This window comes from Paroedura picta, chromosome 3, assembly GCF_049243985.1.
Source record: "Paroedura picta isolate Pp20150507F chromosome 3, Ppicta_v3.0, whole genome shotgun sequence".
Classification (NCBI taxonomy): Eukaryota; Metazoa; Chordata; class Lepidosauria; order Squamata; family Gekkonidae; genus Paroedura; species Paroedura picta.
Genome location: NC_135371.1, coordinates 154,766,332 through 154,783,629, shown reverse-complemented (window position 1 = coordinate 154,783,629; position 17,298 = coordinate 154,766,332). Strand labels below are relative to the sequence as shown.

Here is a 17,298-nt window from a genome sequence, read left to right as displayed (position 1 = left end):
AGTACCCGTCTCCTTTCCAGCGTTTTTCGTAGCCTAATTATATTGGAGAAAATATCTTGTTGATAATATTTGCACAAGTGTTGCTGTATTGTAAGCCTCCCAGCCCCTGGACACAGCAGGAGACAGTTAAGGCTTCATGGCTTGTGGTTTAAAGTCTGGGATCTGGCTTTTTGCCCATCTCAGAGCCTAATAGCAAGAGATGCTGCCTTTCCTTCAGGATAAGACATGCCTCTTTGTTCTGGTTTCTGTTATGATCAACGGTAACTGCTCAGTTCCCACGGTCATCATTGATGCTCTCTGCCCTCTTCCCCATTGGTTATCCTTCTGTGATATTATGATTTAGGGACAGTATAGAATATATGAAGTTATTGTGTTTCCCCTATTAAACAAGTTGCATGGTCCTTGCAGTTTCTTTAGTTTATGTGTACGCTAAGTAGATGGCCCATGGGCCCTATCAAAGTACACAGAGCCTCTCTAACAATCTTCCACCCGGCCCCTTGATACTCTTTGTCCTTAGCCTCTCCCCAGCCACTTCCTTACATTTCTGAAAACAATATTAGCGGAAGAATCTGGCCTACCTCACCACATCCTATAATGTTGCATCCTGTGCAGACTTACCTGGGAATCAGCCCCACTGAAACAGCAGGCTTCATTTCTGAGTTATTATCTGTAGGATCACCCTGTTATTTGCCTTGTAATTCCCCCCCAACAGTACTTAAAACATGCTGTATATCTCATTTGCAACATTCTTGTAAGGTAGGAAAACATTGTTACTCTAATATTACAGGCCTGGAAGGAGGGGAGAAGATATAATCATCTTGCCTCAGACTAGAAATGGTCTGTGGATTGAAGGGATGCAGGTGAAGAACATGCTGGCAAACCACAGCTAATTCATGGTGGTTGCTTACATGTTACGACCAAGAGGATAGGAAGGAACAGTACAATACAAATTAAATCAAACAATCCTGTGCTAATGGCATACATACAAACTGTAACAACAAGATTCATTGTCATTTATACTCTTTATACTCAGCCAATGTAGTCAGGCCAGTAATTTAATGATGTTGTTACCTTTTCAACAAAGATTGGTTTGTTCACAGTATACGGCATTTAATTGGTCACTGGCTTTTGGCTAATTTTTCATAATTAAAGCTTAACCAATATCTTCTTCAAACAATTTCTAAAATATAACATAAACAATGATTGTGGAGAATCATTAAACTAAATTAAACAAAATACTTTCTGATCTCCTTAATGCTCACCTGCGGCTGGAATAATAAGTTCCTACCTGTTCCAAAATAAGAGTTTAATTGGTCTCTCCATCTCAAAGGAACAGAACGTCATCGAAGAATAAAGGCCCTGCAACAAATCTTATTCTTACAGTTTGCATGTATGCCACTTTTACAGGATTGTTTGGTTTAATTTGGCCCCTTCTACAAGACATTCCAAGCGTGAGAGGAGCAGAGGTGGGTTTTGCTATCTGTGTAGCAACCTCGGTCTTCCTTGCTGGTCTGCCATCCAAGTACTAAGCTCTGAAGCCCTGATGAGCTAACCAGGTATAAAGCTTGGCAGCATCTTTAATGAGATGCATTTGCCTTTTGGCAGAGATTACAATACTTTGGCTTTTCATTCAGGTTTTGTCTTTCATGATCTGTTTACTCATAAATTAAGTATGTGTTAATTCACCAGTCAAGTAGCTGGACCTCATGGTACCTTCCATTCATACTTAAAAAAAAATTTTTAAGAAAGAAAAGGATCAGTATGTTCCAGGCATACTACTAATAATAGAAAAGTTGCTTTTGTTCACCAAGACAATAGCTCTTGCATAACCCCAGTGTTAGAGCCTCTTGTGGCGCAGAGTGGTAAGGCAGAGATATGCTGTCTGGAGCTGTCTGCCCATGAGGCTGGGAGTTCAATCCCAGCAGCCGGCTCAAGGTTGACGCAGCCTTCCATCCTCCCGAGGTCAGTAAAATGAGTACCCAGCTTGCCAGGGGGTAAACGGTAATGACTGGGGAAGGCACTGGCAAACCACCCCGTATTGAGTCTGCCATGAAAACGCTGGAGGGAGTCACCCCAAGGGTCAGACATGACTCGGTGCTTGCACAGGGGATTCCTTTACCTTCCTTTCTTTAACCCCAGTGTTCCCCAGAAACCTCCTTGGAAATCCCTGCTTTAGTGAATTATATATTTTTCATAAAGGAAAAACAGTGAGTCACCTTTCTTTTGTCATTTCCATCTCTGAGCTGATGGTTCTTTATTTGGTTAGTATACTGTTAGCTCTTTTTGGAATATTCATAAAGATCATAACTTGGCCTAGCCCACTACGGGAGTCCACGGGTGAGCCGGAATTTGAACCCTGATCTAAGGGCCAAACAAGATGTGAAGTTGATCCCATAATTACTGAGATGATATCCTGTGCAAACTTACCTGGCAGTAAGCCCGCTTGGCACAGAAAATATGAGCCAACATGAGCAGGATTATGCATAGTGGCTATTCTATGCATACTTTTATGGAAACATGCTTTTGTTGGAATACACAGGCCATATTCTGTCCATTGAATCTGATTTCAATGAAAAGGAAATGTTACTGGCATATTATATTAAAAAAGACTGTAAATGCTCCCCCCCCCCCCAAAAAAAAGCCTGCTTGTCCAGTTTGGATGCCAAACCAGAGTATAACTTCCATGTGAAAGTAGCCTAAGAGTATCCAGAAAAAAATATTATTTTTATTAAAACCCTCATGTTAAAATTTCCCCCTGTTTTGGAGAAGCAAGACTGTTCCAATCTGGCTACATATTGTTAAGGTTTTATCACATCAAGAAATGGAATATAATCAAAGATACAATGAATAATTTTTATACTTTGAATGTTATTTATGAACATTCCTATTCCACCCTTCCTCCAGGGAGGTCAGGACACTTTTTCACTCTCTTAGTAATAACAACTCTAGCAGGTAAGTTAGGATGAGCAGCTTGTCAAGGCCACCCAGTGAGCTTCATAGGCGAGCAGAGATTTGAAGCTGCTGTTGCCATATCTAGACCCATCTCTGCTCACACCTGTTGCTCAATGCCTCATCACTCGGATGTTAAAACTTCATTGGTCTGTGTTTGTTTAGACAAGGTTGCCTGCCAGCTTAGGGAACGATCTACCAAAGTGCCTCAGAGTGCTAGCTGGGTGGAGCTGCTCGAACTCCAGTAAACCTCAGCTTTACCGAGGAGCCAAACACCACAGTCAGTATGCCCTGCAGTTATTGCTAGCTCTGAGCCATTCCTGGGCCAGGGGTGTTGTGAGAGTGCTACTGTATGGGCCACCAGAGACCTGACTCCTAGGGATTGCCTGCTGATTTGGAGAGCAGTGATGCCCGGTGGCTCAGGAGTCACAGGAGGCTCTTTGACATGCCATCTTCTGAAAATGTTTGTCAAAGTGGAAGCCACCCTGTGCTTCAGGAAAGCAGGGCTGTAGTTGACAGTCGGTTCCCAGCTTGAAACAGTTTCTAATGAAGGAGCAGAAAAGGTGTGAGTCTCTCTGGAGTGTAGGGCTCATGCCAGGGATGGAAGGAAAGGTTGGCAGCAATTATGAATGTGGTTATGTATGACTCATGAAGTGAGTACCACCATGGCAGAGATGCATTTTATTCATCGCATCTTTATAATTCAGGCACCGCTGACTTGTAATGGCAAACGCTACAACCCTCCAAACACACACACTGTCTAACGCATCTAAATGAGTCCTGCCTGACATGTGGTATAGTATATGAAGAATTTTTACACTGTTTTTTCTGTTGTTATTGTTCTTTTAAGTGTGGCTGATATCATAAACTGCCTTGGGTGCTCAGGAGAGAGGAGAAACATTTACCTAATTAAGTAAGTGATATTAGAGATGCAAACCTAGACAGAAAGTGGAGGACTTTTGAGCAGGATATACAGTACCAACAAGTAAAGCAACATTTAGGTTTCCATACATAGCAGTGTTTTAAAGGAGATAATTGATTATCTCTGGTCCTTCTGCATGGGTATATAACAGATTAAGAATTAATTCAGGGGGATTCAGTAAAATGCCTCTGACTGTATTTGAATCACAGGCATTCAGCATCTATTTTGTTCACAGTAAATAGCTATTTGTAACTAAATCTCTGTGATTTCTTGGTAATTCTGATTAAATCCACAGAAGAACTTCAGTAGCCGTGAAACCTAACCCTTTTGAAGTTAAATGAGCACTAAGGCAAGGAGGATTGTCTGTCTCTGACTGGTTGTTCCCTTTTCCAGATTGTTAATGTTTGCTACGTTGCCCTCCCTTGTTCCAGAAGATTAGTATTACAAAATATATTTTAATTTGTAGTTTGTAAGCTAAAAACTGAGTTGCCTCTTAATGGGTTTCACACTGTGAGTTAGATTTAGCACACATATTCTTTGTGCATTTTCATTGCCCATGTGAGTTCTTCCTTGCAGAGAATGCCTAATCTTCTCACCTTTCTCATCTCAAATGTCACTGAGCTCCTTACTTCCTTTTCATGATTTATTTAAAGGCTTCATTCAATTCTTTGTTTGAAGCTTTGTAGGAGGGGGAAAGTTTTTAAGCAGTTTAGCAACTCTCTCCTCTCCTTTTTCTTTTATTTTTAAAACAGCAAACAAAAGGGGGTTTTCTTTACCCGCACCTGCCATTTCACAGAACATTCCCTGCCTTGCTCTGTGCTGTTTTTGCAGGTTCAGCTCTTCAGGAACATAGTGCTGAGAAGGCGGAGCTGAGCATGACTTGTCTATGGGATGTTCTGACAAAACGGATAGCGACAATTCTGGATTTGCATCCTAATGCAGTATGAAAATAGCATTAAGGGTCTGGAGTAAAAACAGATTAAAAGAGATCTCTTGCAAGGATCACTAGCTTCTAACTGAGGGATTCCTTGTCTCTGAAGCAGCACTCCCCTTCAACTGCTTAGACATTCCAGGCGATATAACGTGGTTCATAGTAGAAAGAAAATATTGCCCACAGGGTGAACAGAACACAGTGGTCGATGTCTGTGCAAGTGTTTGTTTGCAAGACAATCTCTTATAGAAATATTTGCGAGATTTTTAGCATGGTACTTCAAAGACATGCAGAGGCACAGGTGAAATTACCCAAGAGAGCTCCTAAAACTTAGCACATGGAAGCATAAAACAGATGCCCGCCCTCCTCTGCGACTGCCTGCGCAATTCTGATCTAACACAGCACACTCAGTGCCAGCTCTTCTGGTTGGTAGCCGATGCTTGCTCAGCAGCAGAAAGAACGTACACAAAGCCCCTGCTGGAAGGTGTTGAAAGCATAGCCGTTGCAGCAGCATCCACAGCAATTGTGCCACATCCTACAAATCAGAGTGAGTGACATGCAAGGATGCCCCCAACTTAACCTGAGATGGAGGCAGCCAGTCAGCCTTTGCAAACACCTTCCTGATGGCATATCAACACCCATATGAAAAATGCAGCAAGGGAGGAGCCTAAGGAAACACAGCAGCCCTCTGGTTGGGTGGAATGTAGCATAACCAATAGATGCCCAGGAATGAACATACTCTACACACCTCTGCAGGGGCAGACTTGAGTACTCTTCTACAACCATATTCCCTTTTACTAAGTAGATTCACAGGGGCAAAACCACATGACCGCTCTGTCCACATCATGCATATGCCTCTGCAGCATTGCTTAGCAGATACAAACATTATGGATTGCCTGACAGCTGTCCTGCACAAGGTGAGGGAAAGATAAGGAGCACCTACTGTTTGCCAGGCAAAGACGATTCTGACACAAAGGTGCACATGTTTGCGCACTCATGGAAAATATTCCTGTGATCTCCGCAATAGCTAACATGGACAGGAAGAAGCACCTACATTGGAAACAGAAGGTTTGAGTTAAGATCCTATTGGGAGGCAGAGAACGGTGTCATGAAAGTAATAGCTCAGACACCAGCAGCAAAACAAAACAAGGAGACTAGAACCCTTGTTATCCCACACTGCGGAACAGGTCCCTCACCACAGCTAGCAGCTACTGCAGAGAGCATTATGAACCCCCCAGTAGCCGTGGTATCAAAACATGGGTAGAGAGGATTGTAGAAAAAGGCATAATACACTGGAAAGCCACAGATGTAGGGGGATATCTGCAGTCTTACGTGGTGTTGACTTCCAGACAGTACTGGCAGGAGTCCCAAGCTCAGCTGAGGTTTTGTACCATCAAACACAATCACTTGGAACACAAGTGCAAAACAATCCATACATTTATTGAACTGTATCAGGAATACTGAAAGCCTGTTAGATGACTGGCTTATTCTTTCTCTTGTTCTAGCAAGGCTACAGTGTCTTGGAATGCATCACTGGCAAGACCTATCAATGGTCGCCCATGAGCAGAACAGCTGTTTGCTAAGGAGCTTGAAATGGTGTCGGAGCCAGACAAGAACAAGAGAGTTGGCAGCTCCACAGCAGAGAAGCTAGAGGCACACCTGTCACTGCAGCTGTTGACTGTATTCTGGGCTCAACAGGTGGTTGGCATGGCACTATCCTGGTCTCAACCCCTGTGGGGCAGCTGCCTGCAAAGAGCCGAAAGCGACACGAGGATTGTAATTAGTGGATTCCTCCAAAGCATCCAGAATGCAAAACTTTGCAATGCAGATAGATTCCAGTGGGCAGCCGTGTTGGTCTGAAGGAGCAAAGGAGAACTGGAATCCAATAACAGCTTTAAGCCCAACAGAGATTTTTTCAAGGCATGAGCTTTCACGTGCAGGCACACTCAGACAAAATCGAACAAGAATCATGAGTGTGCAGATATATAGAAAACAATAAATTAGTGGCAAATTAATAAACTGTGTTGTAGTATCCAAATTATGCCATATGATAATTCTTTGCTAAAACAGCTAATCAGTCCTTTAGAGCAGCTGTCCCCAACCCCCGATCCGAGGACCGGTACCGGTCCATGGATCAATCGGTACCGGGCTGCGGCTCCTCCTCGTCCTCCTCCCCGGCTGCTGCCTCGGGGGCTGCCCTGCCACACTCTGATGCCAGCTCACCTTTGGCCAGCTCACTCTCCAGCGGCTGCCATGGCTGGGACTCCCCCTCAGTGTAGCACTGCGCAGCTGCTGCTGGCAGCGCCCCACAGTGGGCAGCGGGAAGTCAGGGACACTGGCGAGAAAGCAAGCGGAGCAGGAGCTCAGGCGATGGAGGCAACGTCCCTCGGCAAAAACTACCCCCCCAGGCGATGGTGGCGGCGTCCCTTGGCAAAAGACTGGGCCTCAGTAAAATTGTCAAGCATTGACCGGTCCCCGGTGATAAAAAGGTTGGGGACCACTGCTTTAGAGTTCAGTTGTAGTTCACAAAAACATTGGAGAAATAAAATTGTCCATGCTAGTAATTAATGGCAGACGCTTTCCCGGTTGTGAAAATAAATAATTAAATAATTTCAAGAGACTAGTTGCTTTCCCCATCCATCTCAAGCTCACGCCTTGAATAAATCCTGGTTGGTCTTAAAGGTACTACTGGACTCAATTTTTGTTTTGCAATGCAGAGACTGTGCACAATGCTCTTGCCATTCCCTCAGCTTCACATTTTTCACGTGGTGGGATGTCACACGAGCCGTGAGCTGATACTTACCCATCACTTGTTGGAAGCTGTTTTGCAACTGCATCTGCACTTTCCGCTGGAACTGCTACTTGGGGATCTGATTTTGCATAGAAATAGGGACCATCCTTTTATTTTAATTTACTATATTTATATTCCGATTTTGTCCCCAGTAGGAACCCAAAGTTGCTTACATGGTTCTCCTCTCCTCCATTTTATCCTCACAACAACCCTTAGAGGTGGGTTGGCCAAGAGTGTGTGATCGACCCAGCAAACGTTCATGGCAGAGTGGGGATTCAAGATCCTAGTCCGACACGCGATCTGCAACACCACACTTGCTCTCTTAAGTGTGTGGCCAGCATTAACCACCTGAGAGCAGAATGGCAATAGTCACCCAGGATTCTGGTTGGGCTCTCGTGTGGGGGTTACAGTGGGATGACATTATCGCACAGCATAGCACTATGTCACCAGCATTCTGGGAGGAAGCAAAACAGCTGCACTCAGCAGTGTGCCGACAGAACAGAAAGGAGAGAGTGCCAGGTGACACATGACTGAGTTATTGCAGAAAGTCCCTAAGTCCCCATTTGGGCTTTGTCAGGGGGGATCTAATAAAAATTACAAATGCATTAAAAATAGCATTTAAAAAGATCAGATCAAAATAATTTCAAAAATAGATGCATATTGTTTAATGTACTGTGGACAGTTCCAGCCCTAGGTGAATGTTCTGGTCACGTGCTTCATATATATATTGTTTTGCCTCATGTCTTGGTGCAGTGGTTAGGAGCGCCAACTTCTAGTATGGCAAGCTGGGTTTGATTCCCTGCTCCTCCTCTACATGCAGCCAGCTGGGTGACCTTGGGCTTGCCACAGCACTGATAAAGCTGTTCTGACTGAGCAGTAATAGCAGGGCTCTCTCAGCTTCATCTACCTCACAGGGTGTCTGTTGTGGGGAGAGGAAAGGGAAGCCACTTTGAGACTCCTTCTGGTAGAGAAAAGCAACATATACGAACCAACTCTTTTCCTTCTTCATATTACACTGTACATATATCTATTTTTGGCATAAATTTTGATCCTGTAATTTTAATACTATTTAAAATACTTTTGTAATATCTTTATTAAGGGGTCCTTCAGTTATCTGTATTAAATATAAAATTACGTTTTCATACATTCCCCCTGACAAAGTCTGCACAGCAAAACAAGTAAGGACGGTGTGATAAATAAAGGGGGCATTTCCCCCCTTTTCCTCGGCCAGCGTATTGGGGGCAGTGCAGTTCAGCATCATGCATCCTTACAGCTAGCCGCTGTTTTGGGAGAAAGGACTGTTGAGGCAAGACATGGAAGGTTTGTACATGGAAGGTCAGATCCGCCAAGAGACTGGGACAAGGGCTCCTTTCTCTCCTGCTTACATCCATGAGGTCCATCGTCCAATGAGGAGACAGACCATGTGCTGCAGGGATTTGACTCATTATTATCCATCAGTGGCATTGCAGGTGATGCACATACCTTATGTTGGGTGGCAAAGTTCACATCCTCCGCCTTATATCGAATCTGACCCTTGGACCATCCAAGTCAGTATTGTTACTCTGACAGGCAGCAGCTCTTTCCAGGGTCTCGGGCTGTGGTCTTTCACATCACTTGTTACCTGATACTTTTACCTGGAAATGCTGGGGTTTGAACCTGGGACCTTCTGGTTACCAATTAGGTGCTCTACCACTGAGGCATTGTCTTCCCCTAAAGTAGCGATCCCCAACCTGTGGGCTGCGGACCACATGTGGTCCTTCGACTAATTGGAGGTGGGCCCCGAAGGATGCCTTCTCCCCCCCCCCCGGCCCTTTACAAAACACTTCATTGTTGTGGCGTGTCTGTATCTTATTTTGAAGGGATGTTTAAACATTACCATAGCAATCAGAGAGCGCTAGGGCAGTGGTTGAGAGTAGAGGAGTAAACTACCCCCCCCCATGGGCTCAGTAAAAGGCGGTGAGTGGTCCCTGGTGATAAAAAGGTTGGGGACCACTTCCCTAAAGTACCTCAAATGAGTGCTCATTCCTTAAACTGTGCTGTGGCTTGGAGCTTGTACAGGGGGACATGGGTATATTCACACTCTATATTTCTATTTTCGCAATTATACCAGTCTGTAGAGGAAGTGCCACTCTTCCCTTGATGCACCCCTGATATTGCCTAATTCTGCACCAGCACTAGGTTTACATGATCTGGCATTGACACACTTGTGCATTGACACATCTTCTAGCTTCTTTAGCCTGTCTCAGAGTTATGCCAGCCCAGGGCTCATTTGTTATCCTACCAAAGCCATCCAAAGACAGGGGTTTAGGAGCATACTGTAAATCTTTCCCATTGAAATCAACAAGATTTGGAAGTAAAAAATATTGCCTGGATTGTGTCCATTTATATTTTGGGGAGCTCAGGACTGACATCTTGCTAGATAGCTAACATGCTGACCTTTAAAAGGCTTACCCAAAACTAAACCATACCGAATTTAATCAACATGCCTTGATTTATTTGTGTAGTTATCTTTCTCCAGGAACACGAATAATACTTAATTTATTAAGCCAGCTTAATTTATTGACTGCAACATTTTCCTTGATTGTGATTGTGCTTCAGCAGGATGACAGTACAAAATAAATTAAACTTGTTTTAGTACAAGGTCTGGGGAATCACGGTACAGATGAATTTAGTGTCACGTTTTTGGGTTTTTTGTTGTTGCTATGGTGTCATGTGTTCTATTCCTTTAGTATCAGTTTTCATGTGAACATTTGAGTAGCTGCTGTCTTCAAGTGTCTTCCCTCATGACTCACCAATTTGATCAGGGACAATTTTTAGAACTAGGTCAAGTGACTTGCTCAGGGCCATTCCAGAAATCCGCACTTGGCATTAAAAAAAAAAACAAATCTGATCCATTCTCTTGTACCAACATGCTATTATAATGATTTTAACTCCATGTATATTGGAACACAAATCTTTCCTTTTATGACTTGAACAAAAAAAATATAAATTAAGGTATCGTTGTCCAGGGACCGATTTAACAGTGCATTTTGATTAGGCTAGACAAGAGGCAAGCATGAATATCCTGGGCCAATTTCATGGTGGTTGTGCACATTCTGCTGAATGAAGACACACTGACTGAGACACACTGGCAGGAGAGCTCCTAGGACCAAAGAAATGCATAGGATGCCATGTAATACAGGGGAAAGTGTGTTTGATTGAATTTATTTCTCATCCCCGCAAAATCTCAGATAATGATGTGAAAAGGTAGCTCACCTAGTTTTCCAGGTAAGCCTTGACCTACTGTACTTGAATTGGGTGGAAGAAAGGAAAGCACGGTAAAAGAATTTCCTTGTTCCTGGTTACCTTAGTAACTGGTTCAAGGTTTGGAACTCACGGGCCCTCTTTAAGACATGTGCAAAGACTTTGGAATTCATCTAATATTTCAGTGGGGTTTTTTTGTCAGCTGTTCTCATATAGGTCGTGTTAGTTGTCCTTTGAGAGTTAGATTATAAACCATGGCAGCAGACTGAAAGGTTTCAACCTAAATATGCCTCAGTCATTTAGAAGAGGGGAGAAGGTGAGCTTTAAATAGCAAAACACCCTGCTCTTCTCCCATCCTTCAACCAAGTTTAAGACTGGGAATAGAGATGTGTGGGGCTAGCAGTGGGATGAGAGTTCAACACCCCTTCATCTATGTGCCCCTTTGCTTCACAGCCCTACTTTCTAGATGGCCAGAGACCTGCATTTACACAGAGGCATTATGCCATAATCATATCCATTTTGGCTTGACAAAACTAAGTATTCCATATTACGCTGTGGAATAAACAGAAAAATAGTATTGTGAATAACCACACAAGACATTAATTCTCTGAGACAGGGAATGCCTTTTATTCACAAACCCATAACATTATTGGACGGTTTGGGTCTGTAATAGAAATGTTTATGTTTTAAAGCACAGATCAGTTATTGTAGGGAAAACAAATGAATCGGAATTTACACTGGTACATAAATTAACCGATCAGACCAGAACTTGAATATTGTTAAATAGCTTGAAATTCCCTGTAAGAGCAGCACCGTTGTGACATTTTACTTTAGTATTCCTCTCCTTCCTCTTCACCCTCGCCTTCAACAGAATCCACACCCACTTCTTCATAATCCTTCTCCAGGGCAGCCATGTCCTCCCGAGCTTCTGAGAACTCGCCTTCCTCCATCCCCTCCCCTACGTACCAGTGGACAAAGGCACGCTTGGCGTACATCAGGTCAAACTTGTGGTCCAGGCGAGCCCAGGCCTCAGCGATGGCCGTGGTGTTGCTCAGCATGCAGACGGCACGCTGAACTTTGGCCAGGTCACCACCAGGGACCACTGTGGGGGGCTGGTAGTTGATACCAACCTTGAAACCAGTGGGGCACCAGTCTACAAACTGAATTGTGCGCTTGGTCTTGATGGTGGCAATAGCAGCATTGACATCTTTGGGGACAACGTCACCTCGGTACAACAGGCAGCAGGCCATGTATTTACCGTGGCGAGGGTCACATTTCACCATCTGGTTGGCCGGCTCAAAGCAAGCGTTGGTGATCTCTGCTACAGAGAGCTGTTCGTGGTAAGCTTTCTCAGCAGAGATGACTGGGGCATAGGTGGCCAGGGGGAAATGGATGCGGGGGTAGGGCACCAAATTGGTCTGGAATTCTGTCAGGTCTACATTCAGGGCACCGTCAAATCGCAGGGAGGCTGTGATGGAGGACACAATCTGACCTATCAACCTGTTCAGATTGGTGTAGGTGGGGCGCTCGATGTCAAGGTTCCTGCGGCAGATGTCATAGATGGCCTCGTTGTCAACCATGAAGGCACAGTCAGAATGCTCCAGGGTCGTGTGAGTGGTCAGGATAGAGTTGTAGGGCTCAACCACAGCAGTGGAGACTTGAGGAGCTGGGTAGATGGAGAACTCCAGCTTGGACTTCTTGCCATAGTCAACAGACAACCGCTCCATCAGCAGGGAAGTAAAACCAGAGCCAGTGCCACCACCAAAGCTGTGGAAGACCAGGAAGCCCTGGAGACCTGTGCATTGGTCCGCCTGTTGGAATAAGTTAGAATGAATATAAATAATTCGACCAACAATACTACAATACTGATGGAGGAAAAAGGAGACATCTCCGTACCATTTGCTGTTAGCTCTCATTCTTTTGAGATATAGTATCCATTCCAATGCAGAGTCTGCATCGATCCATGGTAGGATTTTGCACAACTGGTCTCAAAATAATACCATGGGCACATCTGCTTTTCCCAGTTTCTGTAAGTTCTTAATGCAAATGGGCAGCCTCATCTTAAAACTCTGTGATAGGTTAGCCCAATATAGCCATATAATGGCTGTTGCTTTTATACAATCCTGCACAGATTTCCTTTCTGAGGAAATATACTTACCAGTTTGCGTATCCTATCCAGAACCAGGTCAATGATCTCTTTGCCAATGGTGTAATGGCCACGAGCATAGTTGTTGGCAGCATCTTCCTTGCCAGTAATAAGCTGTTCTGGGTGGAAGAGTTGGCGGTAGGTTCCAGTGCGCACTTCATCTGTACAGGGACAAGAAAAAGAAGAGAGGGGGAAAATAAATGATTGTACTCTCCATCCATCTCATTTCTCGCATTCCTGGGCTTTGGCCTCATCAGGTGATGCGTGTACAGAAACAAAATTATGCTTGGTGTTTGTGTTCAAATGTTCCTTGAAAGCTTAGGAGAAACAATAACCTAAATTGAATTAGTAAAAAATATCTTCTGTGTAAGAAAATATTTCTTAAGGTATGTATTTAAAGAATTTAAAGCTGGAGCATGGTTGAAAATGCTCCCAAGTTTGGTGGTAATTAATTTTTGGGGAGGTGGGTCAAAATTCCTGTTCATCAGAATGACACTGTCACTCACCAATTACGGTTGGCTCCAAGTCCACAAAGACGGCCCTGGGGACATGCTTGCCAGCCCCCGTCTCACTGAAGAAAGTGTTGAAGGAGTCATCTCCTCCCCCAATGGTCTTGTCACTGGGCATCTGTCCGTCAGGCTGGATGCCATGTTCTAGGCAGTAGAGTTCCCAGCAGGCATTGCCGATCTGGACACCAGCCTGGCCCACATGGATGGAGATGCACTCACGCTAAGATGGAAAAAATCAGAACACAGATGCATTAGGACAGCCTATAATTTTAGTTCAATCAGAAGGGTCAAGATCTCTAGATACGTGTAATGCTAATTCAATATCCTAGAAATCTGTGATTAAAAATGCTATTTCAGTATCCTTGCAATCTGTGATTAAATAAAGCCATCAATAAGGTCCATTCTTCAATTCTGCTAAAGTCCTTTAATTCGTATAGAGGAACAAGCATTCAAGCACCATGAGCTCTGCAGTGGATATTGAACAAAAAAATACTGTTCCGCATGTTAAAATGAAATATATAGTGTCTTACAACTGCTAGTCCTCATTGTTCAAATGGGAGGTAGAAAGCAAAACGACTGAACAGTATTTTGTTCCACAAGGAGTAAGAGGGTGCCACACCCAACCCATTGTTCCTTCAGTATTATGAAGGACGCATTCAAGGATTTCCCTATCAAGATATCTTTGTTTGGAGAAAATGTATTCTCTTTGATGTATTCTCCAGAATAATGAAGCCACGTAGGACTTTGATGTTCAGTGTCAAGTCTTTTTCTTTCTTGCTCCACGTCCCCCTTGTTTTCAAGGTGCATTCTGTCATCTGTGTGGGAGACCTGCAGAAAATGCCACGCCCAGCCCAAGAACATCGAGGATGCTCAGTGCAGAAGGGAGTAGAATCCCATTATTTCTGTCTCTGCACCTACACCAGGCGGGCAGTGCCTGTGCTCTGCGATGGATGAACACCGCCTAAAGAGTTTGTTTCCAGCATGATCTCATAATGCCGTTTTGCCAATTTTCCCTCCTCTGACCTCAGCCGAGAACATGCTTGGGGAGTGAAGTGAATTAAAAGGGCGGGGGGAGGGGAGGAGGGAACGGGAGACAAAACTGCTGCCGCATGCCAAGAAAGCATGTAAGGGCAGTTTCCATTCTTCCTACAATAGTGATCATGCACTGAGTTTTAATTATTATTATTATTTTTTTTACAAATATCCAGCAAGTACAACCAACCCCCACCCTCTTTCTGGGTGGTGGGAATATTGCTTGGAATTAAGCATTCCAATAGGGCGGTGATGGGGGGGGGATGCAGAAAGGAAAGTCTAACTGATGCGGAGGAAGCTCGGTGGGAACAGAGACCAGTCCAGTTGCACAGCCCCCTTGTCTCTGGCTAATTATGCTGGTCACATCTGCCAGAGGAGACACCGTCTTTGTCCGCTCTGTCAGCCATCCCCTCCTGCCTCCCATTCATCTGCAGACCAATCTGCTTCAGGACATGTGGGCTGGGCGAGGGGGGGGGTGCTGCCATTTCAGAGGATCCCCCCTCCCCCGTCCCTCTCTCCCATCCCAGACATTTCTGCAACAATGCCCTCCCTTGTGCACAGACTTTGGGAACAACGCAAGGGCGTGGCCCCACCTCACCCCTCTTCTTTTTTGCAAGAAGGATCCCCCAAGAAGGTTTTTCACCCTGAATCGGGAGTTCGTGTCCCGAGGTTATTTTTTATTCTTTTTCGCCCGATACGGCAGGAGGCGCGAGGGGTTTTTCAGCTGTGCAGCTTCCCTCCCATTCATTGCCGCTGAACGTTTAGGAGAGGTCTTTCTTTAAGCGGCCCGCCCCCCCCCTCCCTGAATCACTGCGAACTGATTGCTCGCGCTTCCTCCGAGCAGTGAAGGGCACTCGGTGTCAAAAAGGCGTAGGGACAAGAGTGATGCAGCCCCAACCCTCCAACGAGGGGCTGCTTTAAAAAGAGAGCAAGATCTCGTTGCAAAGAAACGACCTCATCGCATCTGCTCAGGGGATGCTCTGGACTAGAAAGGCGGCTCTGCGCACTGGGCGGCTGCTAGCGTCCCGTCCCGTCCCCCCCGGCCACGCACCCACCCGATCTGCAGCCCAGCCAATGGCTCCCCGCTGCTGGCACCGCCTGCCGCGGCTCCTCCCTCCACCCCCCCCCCCCGGCCTCTGCAGATCCGCAGCTGGGAAGCAGAGAGGCACGCCGGCAATGCTACAAGGGCGGGGATCCCCCTCGCCCCCGCCCGCAGCCACTGCGCCACGCTGCCTGCAAGAGCCGCCACCGCCCTCGGGCTGCGGGGCGAGACGAGGCAAGGGATGAGCGAGAAGCCGACTTCATGCCGCCGCCCCCGCCACCCCCCCCCCCTCGGGAGGGTCCTCGCGGCATTCCCGCAGCCCGCCCGCAAGTCCCCTTGCGCAGCTGATCGCGGTGGGTGGGTGGGTGGGGAGAGATTCCCCCTTGGGAATGCGGAGGCCAGGCAGCGCTGGAGGGCAGGCGAGAAAGGGAGGGGAGGGGGCTCGGTGGTTAGCAACGAGGGTGGGGGGCCGCCTGCCCCTCGCCGGCCGGGTCCCCTTTCCAGAGGCGCTCCCGCTTACCATGTCTGCAGCTTTGTTGGCGGAGCTTCGGCAAGCCTGGACCCGGCGCGGAGGGTGCTTTCTTACAGCGCGACTCTTAGGAGGTCGATGTAAGATAACCTGTAGCGCATCGTCCAACGCGGCTCCCTATATACAAGCCCGTCACCATGGGGACGGGCGAAGGCTTTTTGTGGTTGGTCGAGGCACCCCCAATCCGCCTGGAGAAGTGAAGGGCGGAGAAAGGTGATTGGCTCGGGGCGCATAGGATGAGGTAATCCTCCCCACCCCCTCCACCCCTCCTCTCCTCAGCATCCAAAGTCTGTTTGCATCCTCCAGACAAAGAGACCAAACAGAACGCTTACCCATCTATCATATTAAGGGAGGGGGGGGAGAGAAGCTGGAGCAGATTTTGCCTGGTTTTACACCCCATTCAAAGTATCCCTTTCTCTCGGGGCATTGCCCAAAAGGAGTCTCCCTGCTCCAACAAACTGAATGCATAATTATAATTACGCATTCAGGATCCAGAGTCACATTTCCACAAAACCAAGGGCAAGACGGCCCCGGCCTCTGAGTCTGCCTTTTTATGTAAAGTGCTGCACAATTTCCTATCGGCTGGAGGGAGGGAGAAAGCCAGAGCCTCTGGAGATGGTGCTCCCGTTTGATGCCCCGTGGAAGGCACGATGAGGAACATTTTAACTTTTCATCTACTGCAAGGAAAGCGGACATTCCTCATTGATGGATGCCAGTGTGGGTTTAGTTAGAAGGTCATGTCCCCTGATGGATTAAAGAATTCGTTCACGTTGAACAAAACAAAACTATTAACAGAGGAAAGCTGTTTGCCCGCTTGAGCATTTGGATGTACAGTATATTCACCACAAACACCTGCCCTGTCATGTGTAGTCTGGATAAATTACACTGCAGTAGCAGTGGGGAGGGGGGATCTTGACTGGGGGAGAGAGGGCACACCCACACGTGTATAAGTCTGGACTCAGACAGAGGATATTAAAATGCAACATCATAATACCCCCAGAGCCTGGAACCAGTTTTTTTCCTCCCATACCATGGGGGTGGGGTGGGGGAAATGTTGCCCAGAGGGTTATTGGTGGCTTCCTGACATAGGATGTGCACCGGAAGATCTGACAATGCCGCTTTGGAATAAAGGAAGGCTGTGGGTAGAAGGTGGTGGGCGAGGCAAAAGCATGGAAACAAAGGGGAGCTTTGCACTTGGGGAAGC

The 17,298-nt window shown here is 46.1% G+C and overlaps 2 protein-coding genes across 2 annotated transcripts in view; both read right to left on the bottom strand.

Annotated features, from left to right (window-relative positions):
• LOC143833228 (tubulin alpha-1B chain) overlaps positions 1–16,229 on the bottom strand; it is a 28,495-nt gene extending 12,266 nt beyond the window's left edge. Inside the window, exon 1 of the mRNA XM_077328788.1 lies at positions 16,086–16,229. Within this exon, the coding sequence (XP_077184903.1) occupies positions 16,086–16,088 (3 nt within the window). The 5' untranslated portion in view covers positions 16,089–16,229. The remainder of the gene's footprint in view (positions 1–16,085) is intronic.
• Positions 11,440–16,227, bottom strand: TUBA1A (tubulin alpha 1a). Its single transcript, XM_077328786.1, has 4 exons — positions 16,086–16,227; positions 13,489–13,711; positions 12,995–13,143; positions 11,440–12,647 (listed from the first exon to the last, which is right to left on the bottom strand). Exons 1-4 carry the CDS (start codon positions 16,086–16,088, stop codon positions 11,667–11,669), a joined length of 1,356 nt encoding a protein of 451 aa, XP_077184901.1. The 5' UTR covers positions 16,089–16,227; the 3' UTR covers positions 11,440–11,666.
• Positions 16,230–17,298: the final 1,069 nt, after the last annotated feature.

Coding starts and splice junctions, on each gene's coding strand:
- TUBA1A (XM_077328786.1), bottom strand. Junction 13,144..13,488: donor CTTGGAGCCAACCGTAATTG/GTGAGTGACAGT, acceptor GTCCCTGTACAG/ATGAAGTGCGCACTGGAACC. Junction 12,648..12,994: donor TGGATAGGATACGCAAACTG/GTAAGTATATTT, acceptor TTATTCCAACAG/GCGGACCAATGCACAGGTCT.